The 19,098-nt window shown below is 39.4% G+C and overlaps 1 protein-coding gene across 2 annotated transcripts; it reads right to left on the bottom strand.

Annotated features, from left to right (window-relative positions):
- Positions 1-258: 258 nt before the first annotated feature.
- On the bottom strand, positions 259-14,907 carry LOC114253128 (myrosinase 1). 2 transcript variants are annotated; one of them, XM_089738826.1, is made up of 7 exons: positions 9,481-9,523; positions 8,304-8,405; positions 6,543-6,664; positions 4,431-5,101; positions 3,424-3,732; positions 1,430-1,668; positions 259-478 (listed from the first exon to the last, which is right to left on the bottom strand). In XM_089738826.1, the coding sequence occupies exons 2-7, from the start codon at positions 8,327-8,329 to the stop codon at positions 322-324; spliced, it is 1,524 nt and encodes a 507-aa protein (XP_089594952.1). In that variant the 5' UTR covers positions 8,330-8,405; positions 9,481-9,523; the 3' UTR covers positions 259-321. The 2 variants fall into 2 exon arrangements, with proteins under 2 accessions (XP_089594952.1, XP_089594953.1); XM_089738827.1 differs by lacking the exon at positions 9,481-9,523 and adding an exon at positions 14,792-14,907 and having other exon boundaries at positions 260-478.
- Between the last annotated feature and the right edge of the window lie 4,191 nt (positions 14,908-19,098).

Below are 19,098 nucleotides of genomic sequence, written 5' to 3' on the forward strand. Positions count from 1 at the left end.
CCCAATTTCCTGAGAGGTTATTTCATTTCGTGTTGTAGCGGACTTGGAAAAGATTGAAAGATGAAAACGACTTTCAACTATTTTTTTTTTCATTTCATTCTGTCAATGGTTCATGTTTTTTGGCTTAGTTCCTTTTACTGTTTTTTATTTCGTAATTTGATTATACACAATGGTCTACGCATAATAATACATTAATACTATTTCAATTAAACTGTTTCAGCCCACAATAAGCAAAACGTAAACACAAAATGAGAACAAACTTTTTTCTGTCACAGAATTTTATGGTTTCCAAACAATACAGCCGTTACGTAAATACAATTTCTAATTTTCCTGTGTACCATCTAGAAGTATTTCCGGTTCGTAGTCCGGATCCAATGATTTTGTCCTCACGATTTCTTTATAAATGTACGCGGATTTTCTTGGAGTACGCGTACGTTCCGGGCTGGTGAAGTCAACTTCGTAGAGGCCGAATTTGTCGCTGTAACAAAAATGTGTACTTTAATCGACTATTACGTATCGATTTTAATTGTTCAAGTATTCTTGTAATGGCAAAAAAAGACGCCCGAACGACCTCCATAGAGAAATTAGAAATAAAATTGACAAAGAGATGATTTTTTTAAGCAAAGTTACAATATTTATTAGGAAGGAGTACACTTTCTGTGTTACTCTATGGTGGGAACGCGAGCATTGAAGTTGTCTGAATTGTTTTCTTTTGTTAATTTAAAATTTGCTTCAGATTTAAGCGTGTAATAACGGTGGTTTATGAAAGTTTAACATTCGTTGAATTTTAGTAGATTGATCGTCCTAAGATTTTGGTTGAATGTGGTAAAGGCAATTAAGGAGAATAACTAAGGGAGAAAAGTGTATTTTCCATGGGGAGTGTTCTGAGGAATTGTTTGAGATGATACTATCATCCCGTTTTTATCATCGCACCGCCCGCCACCGGAGTAGAGTTAATTTATACTAACTGGAGCCACTGCGTTCATCCACAGTGCGATTCCAGAGATCTTCCGATCCAGAGATCTTATTTGCCACGTACCATCCGGCTTTGGTATGAGCTCCCCTCCACGGTGTTTCCCGAGCGCTATGAGATGTCCTTCTTCAAACGAGGCTTGTGGAGAGTACTTAACGGTAGGCAGCGGCTTGGCTCTGCCCCTGGCGTTGCTGAAGTCCATTGGCGACGGTAGTCACTCACCATTAGGTGGGCCGCATGCTCGTCTGCCTACACGGGCAATAAAAAAAACTCTCAACCGAGAGGATGCCGAAGACCCAGCAAAGTGTTGGAGCTTAAATGTGAAAGCGAATCTTGGCACTAGATTGGGCAAACGCTAGGTAAAAGAAGAAGATGAAGAATCGTCCTAGCGTTTTGTTATCTAACCTTTTAGATCTTAGGAACAAGACAGCTGTCTTTTAATGAATCCATACGTACGCGTAACCCTGCATCCATTCAAAGTTGTCGATCATAGACCAGGCCGTGTACCCCCTGATATCGCTGCCCTCTTCAATAGCGTCCAAGAGCGCATTCAAATAGTTCCTATAATATCGCACTCGGTCATCGTCGATCAGACCAGCGTCAGTGGACCAGCCGTTCTCTGTTACGTAAACAGTAGGGTTGCCGTATACATTCCGTATCTCTTTGAACAATTTATAGAAGCCCCACGGTACTTCCTGCGAAAATGAAAATAATTTGTTTAGTAGTGTTGATGGTGGTTGTAGGGTCACCAGTGCCGGGCGGCACAATAAGCAGTCCGTAATTGGATGGACAGTTTATTTCCAATCACAGTCAGTATAACAATATTTAGAAGAAGGAGAAATTACGGAGAACAAAAACACAGATAAAGCGGTAGGAAGTTTAAACACAATATTAGAAAATAGACAAAACAATAGATCGCAACGAAGCAAGAGAGTATGCGTAAGTCGAGGAGTGACACAGTCTTAGCGTGGCGTTGACCACCACCATCAACGCCTACCAAACTAGTAGTGTTGTGAATGTATGGTTGTTTGGCGTATTTGTGTACTGTATGAGAGTGTGTTATAGAATACGTAAATAAATATGATATAATATTAGTGAGTAGGTGTGTAATGTAAATTAATAAATAATATTATGAACTAATATACATAAATATAGAAGAAACACCTACAATTTGGTTCAATTTAATGTGACAGGCAGACTGAAGTTATGTCCTTCTGAAACCCGTGCAGTTTAATTTTGAAAAGAACATTTTATGAATTTTCGAATTAGGTACATAATGGGTTTTTTTTAACCGGATTTTATGACCTGGTAGCAAAGACCTTTAAGTCATGTCTTATTTTCTATACTTACTTATAATATATAATAATATTATAAAGAGGAAAGATTTGTTTGTTTGTTTGTTTCGAATAGGCTCCGAAACTACTGGACCGATTTGAAAAATTCTTTTTCCATTAGAAGCCGACATTGTCCCTGATGAACATAGGCTACTTTTTTAATTTTTTTTTTCATTTTTTTTTTGATTTCATGTGTGTTTTAATGTTTCCGAAGCGAAGCGAGGGCGGGTCGCTAGTAATTTATATTCTTATTTTTATGAAAAATGATAATATGGAGTGAAATGAAATTCCTGACTTAGCACAGATAACCACATTTGAAGGACTTTTAGTGGGAATGCGAGGAGTGAAGTTAGGTATGCGAATTGTTTTATTTTGACAATTTGGTGTGTCTTCGTGTTTCAGTGTGTAATAACGGTGGGTTATAAACTGCTTAAAATCTATGAAACTGTATAAATGTGGCAAAATGAAACGAAGCCACTGGACGTGGCTTAAACTAAATTGCCTTTCACCCCTCGATATAGAGGTATTTTCTTGGAAGAAATAAGCTTTGTGTTAATACGAACTTTGAAAATGTATGACATTGATTTATTTGGTATATCAAAAGGGCTTCGTAGCACATGAATAATATTTTTCGCTTGTTTTTTTTTATGGTGGAAGGTGTCCCGGAGGCCTTTCCAGTTTCAACAGGACAGGTGGGCGAGCAATAGCTCAGCCAGGAGGGGTGGGATTAGCTAACAGCAGCCCGAGCGCCTCCGAAGGAGACCTACCAACTCGAGAGCAGCTGTTTCGCGGATGAATCTACTACCGGACCGGAATCGCGACCAACTGAGAAGATCCGGCGAGAAACTCAGCGGGCTGATGTATGGGTTAGGTTGTACGTCGACGTCTTTATCGAGTTCGACGAGTACGGTTACCGGGGTCCCTAAGCCGGCTCGTAGTGCTAAGAGCTGAAGGCGTCTAATGCAAGGGTTATTGGATCTGATGGATCTGTAAGGACGTGCCGTTTTGGTTCCGTTGTGAGTGTGTTATCATTCGAATCTCGAAACTGAATATGTGCTGTAAGACCGTATTTAGTTCAACGATTAAATTGAATACTGAAAAACGTAAACGACAAACCTGTAGCCAACTTGACTGCGATTGGGGCCAACTAGGATCTGGCACCATAACAACTCCTAAATCATCCATGTATGAAGGCACGCCGTACATGCCCTCCACAGATGCGTCTCTATAAACCAGTTTCGAAGTATAACTGTTCAATCCGAAAAAGTCTGATGATCCTCGTATAAGGTCCACTTCGGCAACTGATAGTTCGGGTAGTCGAGATTTGGCGTACCCCTGTTCAGCACTCTTGGATGCTACGTTCTTCTTTATTTGTTCTGGGAAGTCTCCTTCTTTTGTGAATATAGCATGAACGTACTGGCCCCACTGGAAGTTGTGAAAATTGCGCATTGTATAACAAAATATATTACAATATGAGATTTGAGCGAATAATTTACCAATTTGGGGGTGTATTAACTGTTTTTTTTCCTACCTATGTGATTTGAGAGGCTATTTTAGCGTTGCCGTAGCGTGTAGGTGAGCTATCCTACCAAGAGTGGAGCTTCGCAGAATCTATCACCGGATCGGAAACGCGACCCACTGGACCACCCACTCAGTGGGCTGTGTCTATGGGTTAATTTACTCGCCAATCCCTTCCAATTTGAAAATCTTCTTAAGTCTGCCCATATAGGAACTGCAACTTACTGGTGGTAGGACCTCTTGTGAGTCCGTGCGGGTGGGTACTACCACCCTGCCTATTTCTGCCGTGAAGCAGTAATGCGTTTCGGTTTGAAGGGTGGGGCAGCCGTTGTAACTATACTGAGACCTTAGGATTTATATCTCAAGGTGGGTGGCGCATTTACGTTGTAGATGTCTATGGGCCCCAGTAACCACTTAACATCAGGTGGGCTGTGAGCTCGTCCAACCATCTAAGCAATAAAAAAAAAGAGCTTAGAACTTATATCTCAAGGTGGGTGGCGCATTTTCGTGATGTCTATGGGCTCCAGTAACCAAAACACCAGGTGGGCTGTGAGATCGTCCACCCATCTAAGCAATAAAAAAAAAACTTTTAACATTTCACTTACATCAAAGATTCTCGCATCTTCAGCTGCCTGTTGATCATCATTTGAGTCCGAAGCAGGCTCATACCATGAGCAACTGATCGATATTCCTACGCTGCCGTTTTGTTCCTTCCTGTATATCTCATCATAAAGTCTATACGTCTTTGCGTGTGCCAATAAGACGTTCTTGTTACACATATAATCGGCTATTCCTGACATGTTGACCATCGGAGCTTTCTTATCTGTGCCATAACCTTCAGTGCATATTTGTTTGGGCTCATTTATAGAGATCCAAAGTTTCACCCTGTCTCCAAACTTCTCGAATAAAACCTTAGCGTAGTCTACAAACCACTCTACGATCATAGGGTTGGCCCAGCCCCCCAAATCTTGGAGGCTTTGGGGCAAATCCCAATGGTAAATCGTCAAGAATGGTTTAATATTGTTCGCCAACATTTCGTTGATTAGATTATTGTAATAATCTACGCCGGCCTGGTTGATTTGATTGGCGAAACCGCTTGGCAGAATCCTCGACCAAGATACGGAGAAACGATAGAAGTTCAGACCAAGCTCCTTCATGATTTCCACGTCCCGTTTGTACAAGTGGTATGAGTCGGCCGCGACGTCGCCGGTACTTCCGTCCTTGATAGGAGACGGAGACATGTGAGCTGCTACATCCCATATCGACAAACTCTTTCCTAAAATAAAAAAAATCGGTTGTAAAGTCGGTTTATTGACGATAGTTGAACGTGACAACGTCATAAGAAAATACTGATGGAATGGGTTCATGGGATTTTTCAAAAGAAAATTTTAATTTTATTTGTTTGATAGATATTTTGTATGGATATAGAGAAGGAGGTAAAAGGAAATTATTAATAAATAAATATTGGACCTATAAATATTTGTATAGCAGCTGTCCACGCGGATGCATCGCTCACTCAAGTAGGAGAGAGACAGATGTCGAACGCTGCTGAACGTGGAGGCCGATTGTGCCTCTTTGTCGCTCGTTGCGCGCTCTCGCTTGCAATTCAAGCCATAAATGGAACGCCTCAGAGCGAGGTAACGCCGCATGAGTCATGTTTTTTCGTGCGTGCAGCCGGCTCCACCGAATTATAAGACGTTGTCACGTCAAAAGGATAGGTGTAGATATCAACATTGATCGTTAACAAGAAGCAAATTTCTAAGTGTTTTGCGTTTCAATACATCGTGCGACAAATTTATAGCTACTTACTTTACTTAATTTACTTTACTGGTGGTAGGACCTCTTGTGAGTCCGCACGGGTCGGTACCACCGCCCTGCCTATTTCTGCCGTGAAGCAGTAATGCGTTTCGGTTTGAAGGGTGGGGCAGCCGTTGTAACTATACTTGAGACCTTAGAACTTATATCTAAGGTGGGTGGCGCATTTACGTTGTAGATGTCTATGGCCTTTTTTTTTTTTTTTTTTCTCGGGCCGGGTCCGAACCTCTTACGAGGTCCCCGCGCCTAGGGGGCGCGCGGGGTATGTGAGACTCAACGATCTGCAGGTGTTGAGAGCAGATCACGGGCCCAAGGATTTTAGGGCCCACCCACTAAACGACTCCCCTGCACTCTTACACCCGACGTCCGATCTCCGTCCGGGGTCAGAACCCGTTCAGAGTAGGGGGGTTCCCGCGGTCAACACTACAACCAGACACGCGGCGCCACCCCGAGGACGCCCGACTGACGGGTCGTCGAGGCGATAGTCGACGACCAACGACATCAGTCTCCGCGGTACGGCGGCCCTACCAGGCCGCCCGGGCGGTGCCGCTGGTGTTCCGGGATACCCCGCTGGGCCAGAACCAGCCTGCCGGGTCGGAACGCGATACACCGCCGACCGGGTTGCTCTTCAACAGTATGTTCGGCGACGACAGTGACGACGAAAATGCGGACCGCATCGCAGTCCGCAGCCGCCGACGCGCCGTCCCGTCTTCCTGGTGCCAGCGCGCTAGAGTGACGGTAGCGTGCGGCGCAGCCTCAACCCCCTTAGGTCGCTGTCTATGGGCTCCAGTAACTACTTAACACCAGGTGGACTGTGAGGTCGTCCACCCATCTAAGCAATATGTTTACAAGCCCACGAGAAATTAGCAGCCTGCTTAAAAATGTCACAACGAGTAACTCACCATCCTCATCCCACGCTCCTTCTACCTGATAAGAAGCCGTTGATGTGCCGAACTCGAAATAGTCAGGGAAGTAACGCACCTTGCTCTTGCCGCGGACATTTCGTACCGCTATCGTTGAAAGACTAAAAGAAGAAACAAAATATTAAGTGTATTCGAAGCTCGCTGTATTGAGTTTGCGGCGGGTAGTTATCATACCACACAAGATAATTGACAGATGCCTTAATCTGGTTTATGACATTTTCAAGATAAGCTTGCATGTAGACAAGCTACGAACAACGACTTTCGGACACCCACATACACAGCCCACTGAGTTTCTCGCCGAATCTTTTCAAAGGGTCGCATTTCCGATCCGGTGGTAGATTCTGCGAAGCACTGCTCTTGCTAGGGCCAGTGCTAGCAACACTCCGGTTTGAGCACTGTGAGCTCACCCACATGTTAGGGCGAATCTGAAATAGCCTCTCAAATCTATCAGCATTGGTAGGGAAAAAAAAACATTCGGACCGTCGGTCTAGCGACCAACATCACCCACTCAGTGAAAGATCTACCCTCCGCGGTTAAGCTTCCCAAACTGGAGCAACTATCGTATTGACGGATTTCATTCCTACAAGTTCTCAATTGGACTGCATATTTTCATGTGTCGTGCCTCAGAACTTTTTTTAGTGAACCAATTTTTATGATTATCGGGTACTACTCATGTCTCTTGTTCAACCCGTGTCCACCCAATGCTGAGTGTAGGTCTCTTCGAATGCACCCCATTTTCTTCGGTCTCTTGCCTTTCTCATCCAATCCCTACCAACCACCTTGACCAGGTCATTGATCCATCTCGTTGGCTGTCTGCCCACGTTACGACGTCCAGTACGAGGTCTCCACTCCAGTATTTTTGTGGTTCCATTTAAAAGCTATCAAGATCTGATCAGCAGTTTTTGTGTTAATGTTTAATGCATATTCAATTTATTTTGGCTATATTGATGACTAGCCGTACTCGCCCGCTTCGCTGGGCATTTAAAATTAAAATTATTATTTATGGTCATTATTATTAGGGAGTCCAACACTCATATAAATATTAACCTCTCCATTAAGTACATGTATTTTCTACATGGATGTCAAGATTGAACTCAATCAGATGCACTATTCAGTAGTTATAACGGAACATCCGTAAAAACCACTGTAGATTTATATATTAGTATAGATAGACTAGTATAGATATGCTATTTTGAGAGTCGTCGTGGCCTAAAGGATAAGACGTCCGGTGCATTCGTATGTAGCGATGCACCGGTGTTTGAATTCCGCAGGCGGGTACCAATTTTTCTAATGAAATACGTACTCAACAAATGTTCACGATTGACTTCCAAGGTGAAGGAATAACATCGTGTAATAAAAACTAAACCCGCAAAATTGTAATTTGCGTAATCACTAGTGGTAGGACCTCTTGGGAGTCCGCACGGATAGGTGCCACTACCCCGCCTATTTCCGCCGTGAAGCAGTAGTGCGTTTCGGTTCGAAGGGTGGGGCAGCCGTTGTAACTATACTGAGACCTTAGAACTTATATCTCGAGGCGGGTGGCCCATTTGCGTTGTAGATGTCTATGGGCTCCAGTAACCACTTAGCACCAGGTGGGCTGTGAGCTCGTCCATCCATCTAAGCAATAAAAAAAAAAAAACTTTTTTTATATATTTCTCATTACATTCTCGGCGCTGTTAGTTACGCAATTGCGTTGGTAAGAGCGACAAGCAAATAAGTATTTAAAAAAAAAAAACTCACCACAACAACACAAACAACAAATTCATTGCCCCTAAGTCTCAGCTTTGTTTGTGACACAGATCTCGGATCGGTTTCCGTATTATCAAACGACGCAGGTGTATTCTGTGTGATAAATATGTTTAATATTAATATTAATATTGTTGGTTGGTCGCGGTCTGCTGGAAGGTGTTTCGTGAACGAGTTAAATACGATTTGTTTGTTATTTCAAGACAATTTTTGTTTTTTTTTTATTTACGGCCAATGGTTACAAGACCTTATAGCCTATCTTAAATTAATTTTCACGCATGGAGTACGTAAAAATTTACAAATAGTTATTAAACAAAACAGCATCAAATTGAAGTATTAACATTACTCGTTTGTTTTTAAACATTTCCTATTGTGTTAACAATATATCTATAAATTGGTTTAAAATACAACGGGTTTGCTAAAATTTCTTCTAAGTCCATCCTTACGCCTGTTTGTAAAGGCGAGTCACCCTTACAAGCATCATCCAGCTCAGACACTAAAATTAATCTATTTATATTAAATTTATGACATTTCATAACAATATGTTTCAGATCAGCGACCTCATTGACACAAAATTGACAGTTTTTGTCCGTTGCTAAACGTAGTTTAAACAAATGAGCAGGAATTCTACAATGACCGAATCTTAATCTATTAATGGTGGTAATGAATTGTCTGGAATTAGCTTCTTTAAATTTGTTATACCAAGGTACATGTGGCGGGGTATTCTGTATCTTTGTATACCATTTCCCTTTTTCTTGACTTATAGACCTCCAGTGTTCATACCACAGCGTTTTAACATTTTCCGATATTTTCTGCTGGAAGTCAGTAAACGGTACTTTTGTTACATTAGTGTGGTCTTCGTCACACTATTTTGTCAATGTTGTCAATATTGCGCGTCAAAAGAAATTATATTTTGTAGTGGTACCTACGGCATATTTGAACCAGCTGTTGCCCACACACTTGTGTAATAAATTTAAATTTATTCTGCATTTAATAAGCTGTAATTTTGGTTCGTAATCTTGGGATTCCTCTCGAGCTTTGAAGACAGAACCAAAATCAATAGAATCCGTGTTTAAACCCAGTTACGTACAGTGATTTAAACAAAACATGTTTTAAACTATGATTTAATAAATACGATTTCCATAGTAAAAGAGAACAAAATAAAACTTACTAATTTACAATCGCTTCAATTGTTATAATATCTAATGTAATAAACACAGTTTAAAGGCTAACGTTATTAAATCGCGTTGTCGCCGGCCAGACTTCTGCTTAGCGTTTAAACGTAGTCCTTTTAACATAACTATTTAGTATTTGCAAAAGAAAAATACATGTAAATTAGTTACATAGAGCACGTGATTCGCGTGCAGAACAACAAATGCTTCAGTGATTTGTTACAAACTAGTATTCCGCCCGTAGCTTCGCCCGCGCAGACCTCACTGTCCGCGTTGTGCTCAGCTGTGCAAGTGGTTATCATATCGAGGGGAGAAAGGCTATTGGGTTTAAGTGACATTTCGTTTAAAACACGACATTTCGCGGGTTCGAATCCCGCCAAGGGAAGATATTTATATGATAAATATAAATGTCTTTTCCAGGGTTATGGATGTATATTAAATATAATATTATGTATGTGTATAATAAAAATCTTACATTTACATCCGTTATCTAGTACCTGTAACACAAGTTCTTTACGAACTTATCACGGGACCAGTTAACGTGGTGTGATTGTTAGTAAATATTTATTTATTTATCTTTGTAATTAAAGGTACCTTTTATTTGCTATCAGAATCAACAGTTCGATGTTTCTAATTGATCTTCAATTAAGCTTATTCGATTCAAATATCTAAAGATGTTTTTTTTTCATAATATTTTGTCCAATTTTTTAAATTTAAATGTTTGTCTCGTAACCTTTATCTTTACAGGACATCCATTGAAAGCTTGAAAATATCATATATAAAAATATATAAAATATATCATATACAAAAAAATGTACATTGACAATCAGCATTGTGCCTTCATATATTATTATATACATATTATCTGTGATTGACAAATATCAAATCACCACAAGTATGACTGACTGACTGACAGTATGAAGCATTCAACTTATTTGTTTAAAATTCTGAAATCTAGATAATTATACAGAAACTACGGGTTAAATATATGCATTAATTCCCAATAAATTTAACACTAGAAATAATAACGAAACACAGACTGCTAGGGGAATGTGTGAACGAATGAATAAACTATATATAATATCTATAAAAATATCATAAAATACAAATCTTCAGATATGGTTTGATATAGTTTTATTTAATTGAAGTTCAATCACAATCAATTAAAAACATCGAACTGTTGATGCTGATACCAAATAAAACGTACCTTTAGTTACCAAGTTTTTTTTTTTTTTTTTTTATTGCCTTTGTAGGCAGACGAGCATACGGCCCACCTGATGGTGACTGGTTACCGTCGCCCATGGACTTCAGCAATGCCAGGGGCAGAGCCAAGCCGCTGCCTACAATGTCGCGCATTAAGCGAAATGTTATGTCAAATAGACCCCCCCACACCCCACGGTATGTTCTTACCCATGGTTCCAACTATAGCTTTACCGAGTGTCATCAAAATTGGTTCGAACGTGAAAACTTTAATGACAGAGTTAATTTAGATTTAAAAAAAAAAAATATAAATCTACTATTTGCGGTATAAACTCAATCTTTTAACACTATAAAAGTAAATAAAAATAAAAATAAACCTTCAAATGATGATTTCTTTCTTCCACATCCGATTTTAAGAAAACAATGCCTGTGTTATACATACCTAGTCAGGTCATAAATTCTGTCACATGTTTAATGTAAAATAATTGAAACAAGTTTATTCATTATGTAACCATTCATATACCAAAATGAACTTAACAAAACATAGATTCTTATGACACTAAAGTTTATTCAAAATGACCTCCGTGATTTTGAATACAGGCCTTCAATCTGCGCGGCCAGTCGTCTATCGCAGCACGAACGAGGTCCATGTCAATATCGGCGGCTGCCTTAATCAAGGATGTCTTGAGTGACTCCAAATTGGGATGAGGCTTTGAGCACGCCTTTTCCTCCAAGTGTTGCCATATTTTGTAATCTAACGGATTCAAATCTGGACTGGAGGAGGGCCAGTCTTCGTGCCGGATGAAGTCGATTTCACGCGCCTCCAGCCAGTCTTGTGTGCTCTTCGCTCTATGAGCTGGCGCCGAATCTTATTGGAATACCCAGTGCCTGTTATTGAACATGGTATGAGAAACAGGTTCCACAAGGTTCGTCAGGACTGTATTTTGATACACAACTGCATTCGTTTTTACACGTTTCTCACAAAAATGTACCTCTGTTAAGCCCCAATAAGAAACTCCCAACCATACCATGAGCGAGGATGGAAAATAACGTCGTTGGACACGCGGAATACGGTTGCTCGCTTCTTCACTACTGTGTGCGTACACCTTATCATTTTGTTTGTTGTAGCTCTCTTCTACGGTAAAAAATTTTTCATCCGAAAAAAGAATTTCCCGATATTTTTTTCCCGCGTACCGCTTCAACAAAGCGCGGCATCTCTTCAGTCTCAGGTCCATTAGACGAGCATTCAAACGATGTCCTGTTTTTTTTCGATATGCCCGAAGCCCTAAGTCTTCATTTAACACTCTTTTCACCGTGGTTCTGCTTAATCCCATCTGAAGGGCCAACAGCTTCTGCTTACGTTTGGGATTTCTTAGAAATCGCGCCTTCACAGCTTTTATCACGGCTGGAGTCCTAACAGACCGAGGGCGACCACTTCTTGACCTGTCATCTACACTAGAGTCTTCATTGTATCGTTTGATGGTACGATAAACGAATCTTTTGGTTACATTCAAATTTTTCAGTATGTTAAAAATTTGAATTGGCGCGTAACCGCAACGATGCAACGCAATAACTGCAACACGGTCTTCTTTAAGCGTCCACTCCATATTTAGGAAATGAGTAAAATTCTAAAAGTATACATTTTTATTTTCATGAACAATTCGAAATTCGAATTCAATAAACTTTTTTGTGGCCAGCATTCTAAAAGAAAAGTTTTTACTGTGTGACAATACTTATGACCTGACTAGGTATAATGAAACCCCGTCTAAATATGAAAATTAAAAAAAAAAAACTTAGCACAAACAGAGAGACAAAAAATAAATCAGAAAATCGATGGTTCATAATATGATGTATGATATGGATATAGATATTATCTATTATTTAGTTATCATCTCTAAATTCATGACTAGTCCATTTTCAATATACAGCCGTACCGGATTCTGCTGTTTTATTTTATGTATTGACAATACACCGGTGAAATACAACGAGTTGTACTCCCATTGTTTGTCTTTACTCTAATATCTATATCTATATTATTAATATTATAAAGAGGAAAGATTTGTTTGTTTGTTTGTTTCGAATAGGCTCCGAAACTACTGGACCGATTTGAAAAATTCTTTTTCCATTAGAAGCCGACATTGTCCCTGATGAACATAGGCTACTTTTTTAAATTTTTTTTTTTTTTTTTTTGGTTTCATGTGTGTTTTCTTGTTTCCGAAGCGAAGCGAGGGCGGGTCGCTAGTTTCGTATAAAATCTCTTACGATTGAAATATCTGTTTTGCTTATATAATTTCATAAAAAGCAAGACAATTCATGGCTTATTAATATTAAAACGTACTTTTTTGCACAGACAAATAAATAATATAAGAACTATTAAATGATAAGTACGTAGCTAGAAATTAACAATCATGTATGTACGTGTGTCATAAAATCACATTGAATGTGTAATAAAATTGTGAACAGTGAGTTTGTCCATTTTACAATGTCCACGATTGATGAATGATGATTTCAGATGAAATCTCCCACATTTATTAAGAAATTTTGAGAGGTTATGGTTTTGTGACCTCTCTTCTCTGTCTGGAGACTTGTTCAACTTCCTTATATTTCTTACCAATTACTCCTCGTTCTAGCCATCCTATTATGGTTTTGGTTGTGTTTACAGATCCACCTAGGTGAATAAAGCAACGCGAATTTCGCTTATTTCTACAGTAGACAAACTTAGGCTAAGTCTTGGCAAAAGATACACTTATTATTTAAGAGTTTTGACTTAAGTACGTTTGAAATTGCGTCTCGCTTATGGTAGTTAAATTTCAATGGGTGCGCCGGGTCAACGTTCTCGCTAGTACGTGAGGCGGCGTGTCAGCCGCCACGCGATGGTCATTGAATTATGTTAATGCACAGTTCTTTTGTACGCTTTACAAGACGGTTTCACGGATTTACAGCTAACCGCTCAATCTTATACCTTTAAACGAGCAATTCTTGTATATTATATCTTGTATATATTCTTGTAATATATATATATATATAATCTGAATCTCGGAAACGGCTCCAACGACTGTTATAAAATTTAGTATACGGGGGATGTCGGGGGCGATAAATCGATCTAGCTACGATTTATTTTCAGAAAATGTTGTTTTATTCGTGTTTTCAATAATCAACTTTATCGATAATCAACTTTATGAATCTTCCTGACATCTATTGGCGAATAATAATACTATTTTTCATAAGCCAATGAGTGTTTGGTTTAAAATTAGACCAAGAAAATGAATTGTTTATTACCGTGTTCACTTAAAAATGCCTAAACAATCTTGGAATATTTCATCATTTTATCAATATGTAATTTGTATATAAATATAATTTCTAAAACACAATAAAAATAAAAAAAATACGGTCATCGTCTAGTAATTAACATTAAGAACATTAATGATTTTGTTTATATAAAAGTGGATTAATAATTACGTTATTTTTAGTGCCATTATATTATTTGCGACTTTTCGAATATGTTAAAGTTTTCGCAGTTACGGGTGATTAAGGTGTTAAGACAATTTCAAAGGCAGGCCTCGCAAAAACCTATAAAAATACTATGAAAGTAGGTATTTAATTTTTTGTTATAAAATCTAATCGCATCTGGTCTATGGAGACTATAGAGTTCCAGTCGATACAAGCTCAACATACATCGCGGATCATTTATGAATGTGGAATAAAATCCAAGGTTAATACCATCAATAAAATTTATCATAAAAACGTCTTTAGGAAAATACCTATATATTAATACGTGAAGCAAAAACTTTGTATCCCTTTTTACGAAAATCGCGCGGACGGAGGAGTATGAAATTTTCCACACTTATAGAGAATATAGAGAAGAAGTGCACAATGCTAATATTTTTTTTAAATAATGCATAAAAGACATTACCCACACTACATACCATCTATTTGACGCACACACGCATGCATACTATTTATTGTCAAACTTTTGGTCTTGACGTCTGTTGTCAAATTGAGAATAGATTCAATATTGTTTGTCTTTGTTAATATTTTTTATAGAGTAGTCTTGGCGAAATTTGTGATTATAGAAGTATAAAATACAATCATAATAGTGTACAAACTTACAATTCCAATTAATTATAGTCGAATTTCGACTACTGCGGGACCTCTAGTATACTCGTAAATTAGTCAAACGTGTCAGTTCAGAATAAGACCGTGCGACGTGCGTTAGCGTTGTAATAATATTGTTGACATAACATAAAACGTACTTGATAAAGATACAAAACATCAATTGTCGTAAGTTACAATCGAATAGATAAGTTTGAATATAATTAAATTAACATTACATGTTAGTCGTTGATGCTCAGGTAGGGAGGGAGAATAAGAAGCAGAGAAGAGAGTATTGAGGATAATAGAAATATAAAATTTTTGGAAACATGTAAATATGTACATAGGAAATTCAGTTACTGCATTATCTTTTAATCAATTAATTGAGATTGAACAGCTTAGTTTTCACAACTACTTATATTAATAGAAATAATTTATCTATTTTTAGGACTGTTTTTCAAGACGATAATTTCACATGTTTAGTTTTGTTTGTCGTACCCCCGCGTAGAGGCGGCGCACAACCTGACCCAGCCCCCCAACATTCAGTTAAAAAAACCGGCCGTCCTCATCCATCGGGGGTCTTTTTTATGTTAGTAAATATTGTGCCCTTAATCGCTCTAGTTCGAGGGGTGCAGTATAACTAAGATTTCGCCATCATATCTCAACGTGAGGGCGGCATTCATGTCGTGGTCTCTCTATAGACTCCATAGAGCCCATGCTCCATTATCCACATAAAACCGGCTAGCCGCAAGCTCGTTCAACCCTTCACGCAATCAGCTTATTTCCGTCTGTGAAGTTTTGATTAAATGCTCTGAAATGGCCCAAAATTTATAAAAACATCGTGCAAGGGTTACGCCTCTATATTGCCAATGTTCGCTGTATATTTTCGTGGACGCGTTTAAGATAGTTGTGGTTGATGTATTCAGTGAAAAAACTATTCTGAAGGTAGCATATAAATATATATTTAAATATAACAAGTACCTATTTGATGTCATTGTAACGGACGTGACGTCAGCTGCCATATCCTGTCGCCAGCTATGCCGCCAAGCCACGTATTAACACGCCCCTTCCGCCACTGGCACTAGCCAAAGCCAACGAAGGGGGATAGTGTTAATATAACAAGCCATGTCACCCATTTCTACCCGCTTTCTGCTTTCTCGCACAAATAAAAGAACTTGTCGTTACGCTGCTGGTTTTTTTGTCGCATCATTTGCAACATAATTTAAACTTAACTATCTTATTCATGAAAGTAAAAAAAAAACATTAATAATTAAAACACTTTTCTTCGTAAGCGTACAGTTCATCATTTGTTTATCAATGTCAAACAACGAGATCTTCAATAGCTCTATCGCTGATTGTACTATCATGTGCAATTGTAATCTCGCTGTTACGATTTGTTCAAGTACACGGTCCGTCTGAAATTAAGCCGGACAAAATCGAAATTTGGCCGCGCAGACGAAGCGAATTATACATTTTAGAATGCATTTGTGTTATGACCGTTCTTTTTAGTTTGTTGACATGTTAATAATTCTACAAGACAGCGCTGTATTTCTATTTTTTACAGGTCCGTAGTAGGATTGTTAGTGTTGCTTGTTGAGTTAAACAGGCTTCCAGTGAGATATTCGCTTCTCACCCTAGAAAAAGACTGGTCAGAAGACTAATTTAACTTTTGTAAAAATCAAATATTTCAATCTCTGCACTCCCCTAAGGTAGACTGTTAGAGAACGCCTATGGCATTAAATCCCCCTTTATACTTTCTAGTATATGAAGTTATAAATAAGTAAATAAATAAAAAAGCAGAGATAAAAACGCAAAAGATATAAATGTTTGGTATAAATATTCAAATTAATAAAAGCCGATTGTTTTGGACATTTTACATACGAATACATAGTGATATAAACTTTGAATAAAATAATCCCTTTTAAAGTGCTCTGAGTGCTCTGAGGAATTGTTCGAGATGATATCGGCATCTCGTTTTTACCATCGCACTGCCCGCCACCGGAGTAGAGTTTATCCATACTACCTGGAACTACTGCGGTCATCCACAGTGCGTTTCCAGAGATCTTTTTTGCCACGTACCATCCGGCTATGGAATGAGCTCCCCTCCACGGTGTTTCCCGAGCGCTATGACATGTCCTTCTTCAAACGAGGCTTGTGGAGAGTATTAAGCGGTAGGCAGCGGCTTGGCTCTGCCCCTGGCATTGCTGAAGTTCATGGGCGACGGTAACCACTCACCATCAGGTGGGCCGTATGCTGCCTACAAGGGCAATAAAAAAAAATTATCGAGTTGACAAAAAAGATTTTACGAAGTCGTGAAGCAGTAATGCGTTTCGGTTTGAAGGGCGGGGCAGCCGTTGTACTGTTTAAAGTGAGACCTTACAACTCATTTCTCAAGGTAGCGCACTTACATTGTAGATGTCTATGGACTCCGGTAACTATTTAAGATCAAATGGACCGTGAGCTCGTCCACCCATCCAAGCAATAAAAAAAGGCGTTCAAGGAACATTGAGATTTCAGAGACACTTAACAGCAGTTGGACTGTCTCCCCGAATCCTGATCACGCAGGAGCCAGTCACCGTCGACGCCCTAGACAGGACCTTACAGATCCAACAAATTTGCATTAGACGCCTTCAGCTCTAACACTAGAAGCCGGCTTAGGGACCCCGGTAACCGTACTCGTTGAACTCGACAAAAAGTTCGACGTGCAACCTAACCCATGCATCTGCTCGCTGAGTTTCTCGCCAGATCTTCTCAGCGGGTCGCGATTCCGGTCCGGTAGTAGATTCATCCGCGAAACAATTGCTCTCGAGTTGTTAGGTCTCCTTCGGAGGCGCTCGAGCAGCTGTTAGCTAATCCCACCCCTCCTGACTGAGCTTTTGCTCGTCCACATGTCCTGGTGAAACTGGAAAGGACTCTGGGTCACCAGTAATCCTTCAATCATAAAAATAAAAGTTGGGCTGTGACTTAATTTACACATCCAACTCAATTTGTATAAGTTTTTAGATTGAATACGTATAATTGTTTTAAGCTGTCACTTCTAGTGCGTTACAAACACTATTATTTAACGAATTTTTACCAATTTCGTTATTTCGACACTGTATAGTACGAGGGCGGCACTGAAAATTTCGGGAATTAACGAAGTGACACAACATTACTATTTAAAAATGTATTTATTGCTTTTCGAAGTATTCTCCGCGAAATTTGACACATTTTTCCATACGATGGAACCAATCATTGAAGCAACCATTCCATTCGGAAGTTGGGGTCTCCAAAATGGCCGTTTTGTAGGCGTCCACATCTTCTTCAAGTGATGAAAATCTCTGTCCACGCAATTTATTCTTTATTTTAGGGAAAGTATAGAAATCATTAGGGCTTAGGTCGGGGCTGTACGGCGGATGGTCTTATAATTCTATGTTTTCTTGCTCTAAAAACTCTTTTGTTCTGTGCGCGGTGTGAGAACTCGCATTGTCATGATGGAGGATGATGCGGCGGTTGCAGTTATCTTTACGGAGTTCAGAAACGACCTGTGGCAAACAAATGCTAGCATACCATTCTGCATTAACCGTTCTTTGTCCCTCAAGAGGAATAGTCGTAACATGGCCGGTTTTGGAGACAAACGTGGCCACCATTTTTTTTGCAACACTCCGTGAACGAACAATTTTTGTTGGCTTAAACTCATTTTCGAACACCCAAACTCGTGACTGGTTTTTTGTTTCGGGTTCGTACTGTTATAGGTATTTGGCCGAAGGCCTTTTTAAAAAATGAAATTAAGAAAGAATGGATTTATTTAATTAAATTACAATAAATTGGGCTCAATTTAGGGCAAGTGTCACGCGCGCGGATGATGGTTTCAAACTGATTTAAATTATACGAGTAATTATAAAGAGATAATAAAACTGCTGACTTTGTGATTTGTAATGGGGTTCCTTAGCACTATTGTATACGGGAACCATTTATAACAGTACGCGTATATCCAGGATTCGTCACCTGATACAATGTTGTATACAGCATTTGAGGATCCTGCGTGGAATCTTTCGAGAGTTCTGACGCACCAAGTAACGCGAGTCGCTTTTTGCTCTTCACAGAGCGAATGCGGTATCCATCGGGAAAACAACTTTTTTACACCTAATTGTTCATGCAAGATTATTTGTATTTGACTCATGCCAATGTCTAAAGTTGCCTGAATTTCGCGGTATGTCACATGTCGATCTTCCTCAATCAGCTTACGCACAGCATCAACGTTTTCTTGGGTGACTGCAGTTTTTGGACGATCTTGACGGGGATCATCACTGAGCTTGACACGTCCACGTTGAAACTCAGCAAAC

The sequence above is a fragment of the Bombyx mandarina genome, chromosome 26 (genome assembly GCF_030267445.1).
Source record: "Bombyx mandarina strain Sakado chromosome 26, ASM3026744v2".
Lineage (NCBI taxonomy): Eukaryota > Metazoa > Arthropoda > Insecta > Lepidoptera > Bombycidae > Bombyx > Bombyx mandarina.

What these genes read in the sequence shown, in the direction of transcription:
- LOC114253128 (XM_089738826.1), bottom strand. Translation starts at nt 8,329, where the DNA reads ATGAATTTGTTGTTTGTGTTGTTGTG. An exon ending in AGGAGCGTGGGATGAGGATG is followed by an intron (nt 5,102 to 6,542) that starts GTGAGTTACTCG and finishes TTTTTATTTTAG; the next exon opens with GAAAGAGTTTGTCGATATGG. An exon ending in GAATGGATGCAGGGTTACGC is followed by an intron (nt 479 to 1,429) that starts GTACGTATGGAT and finishes TTTTTGTTACAG; the next exon opens with CGACAAATTCGGCCTCTACG.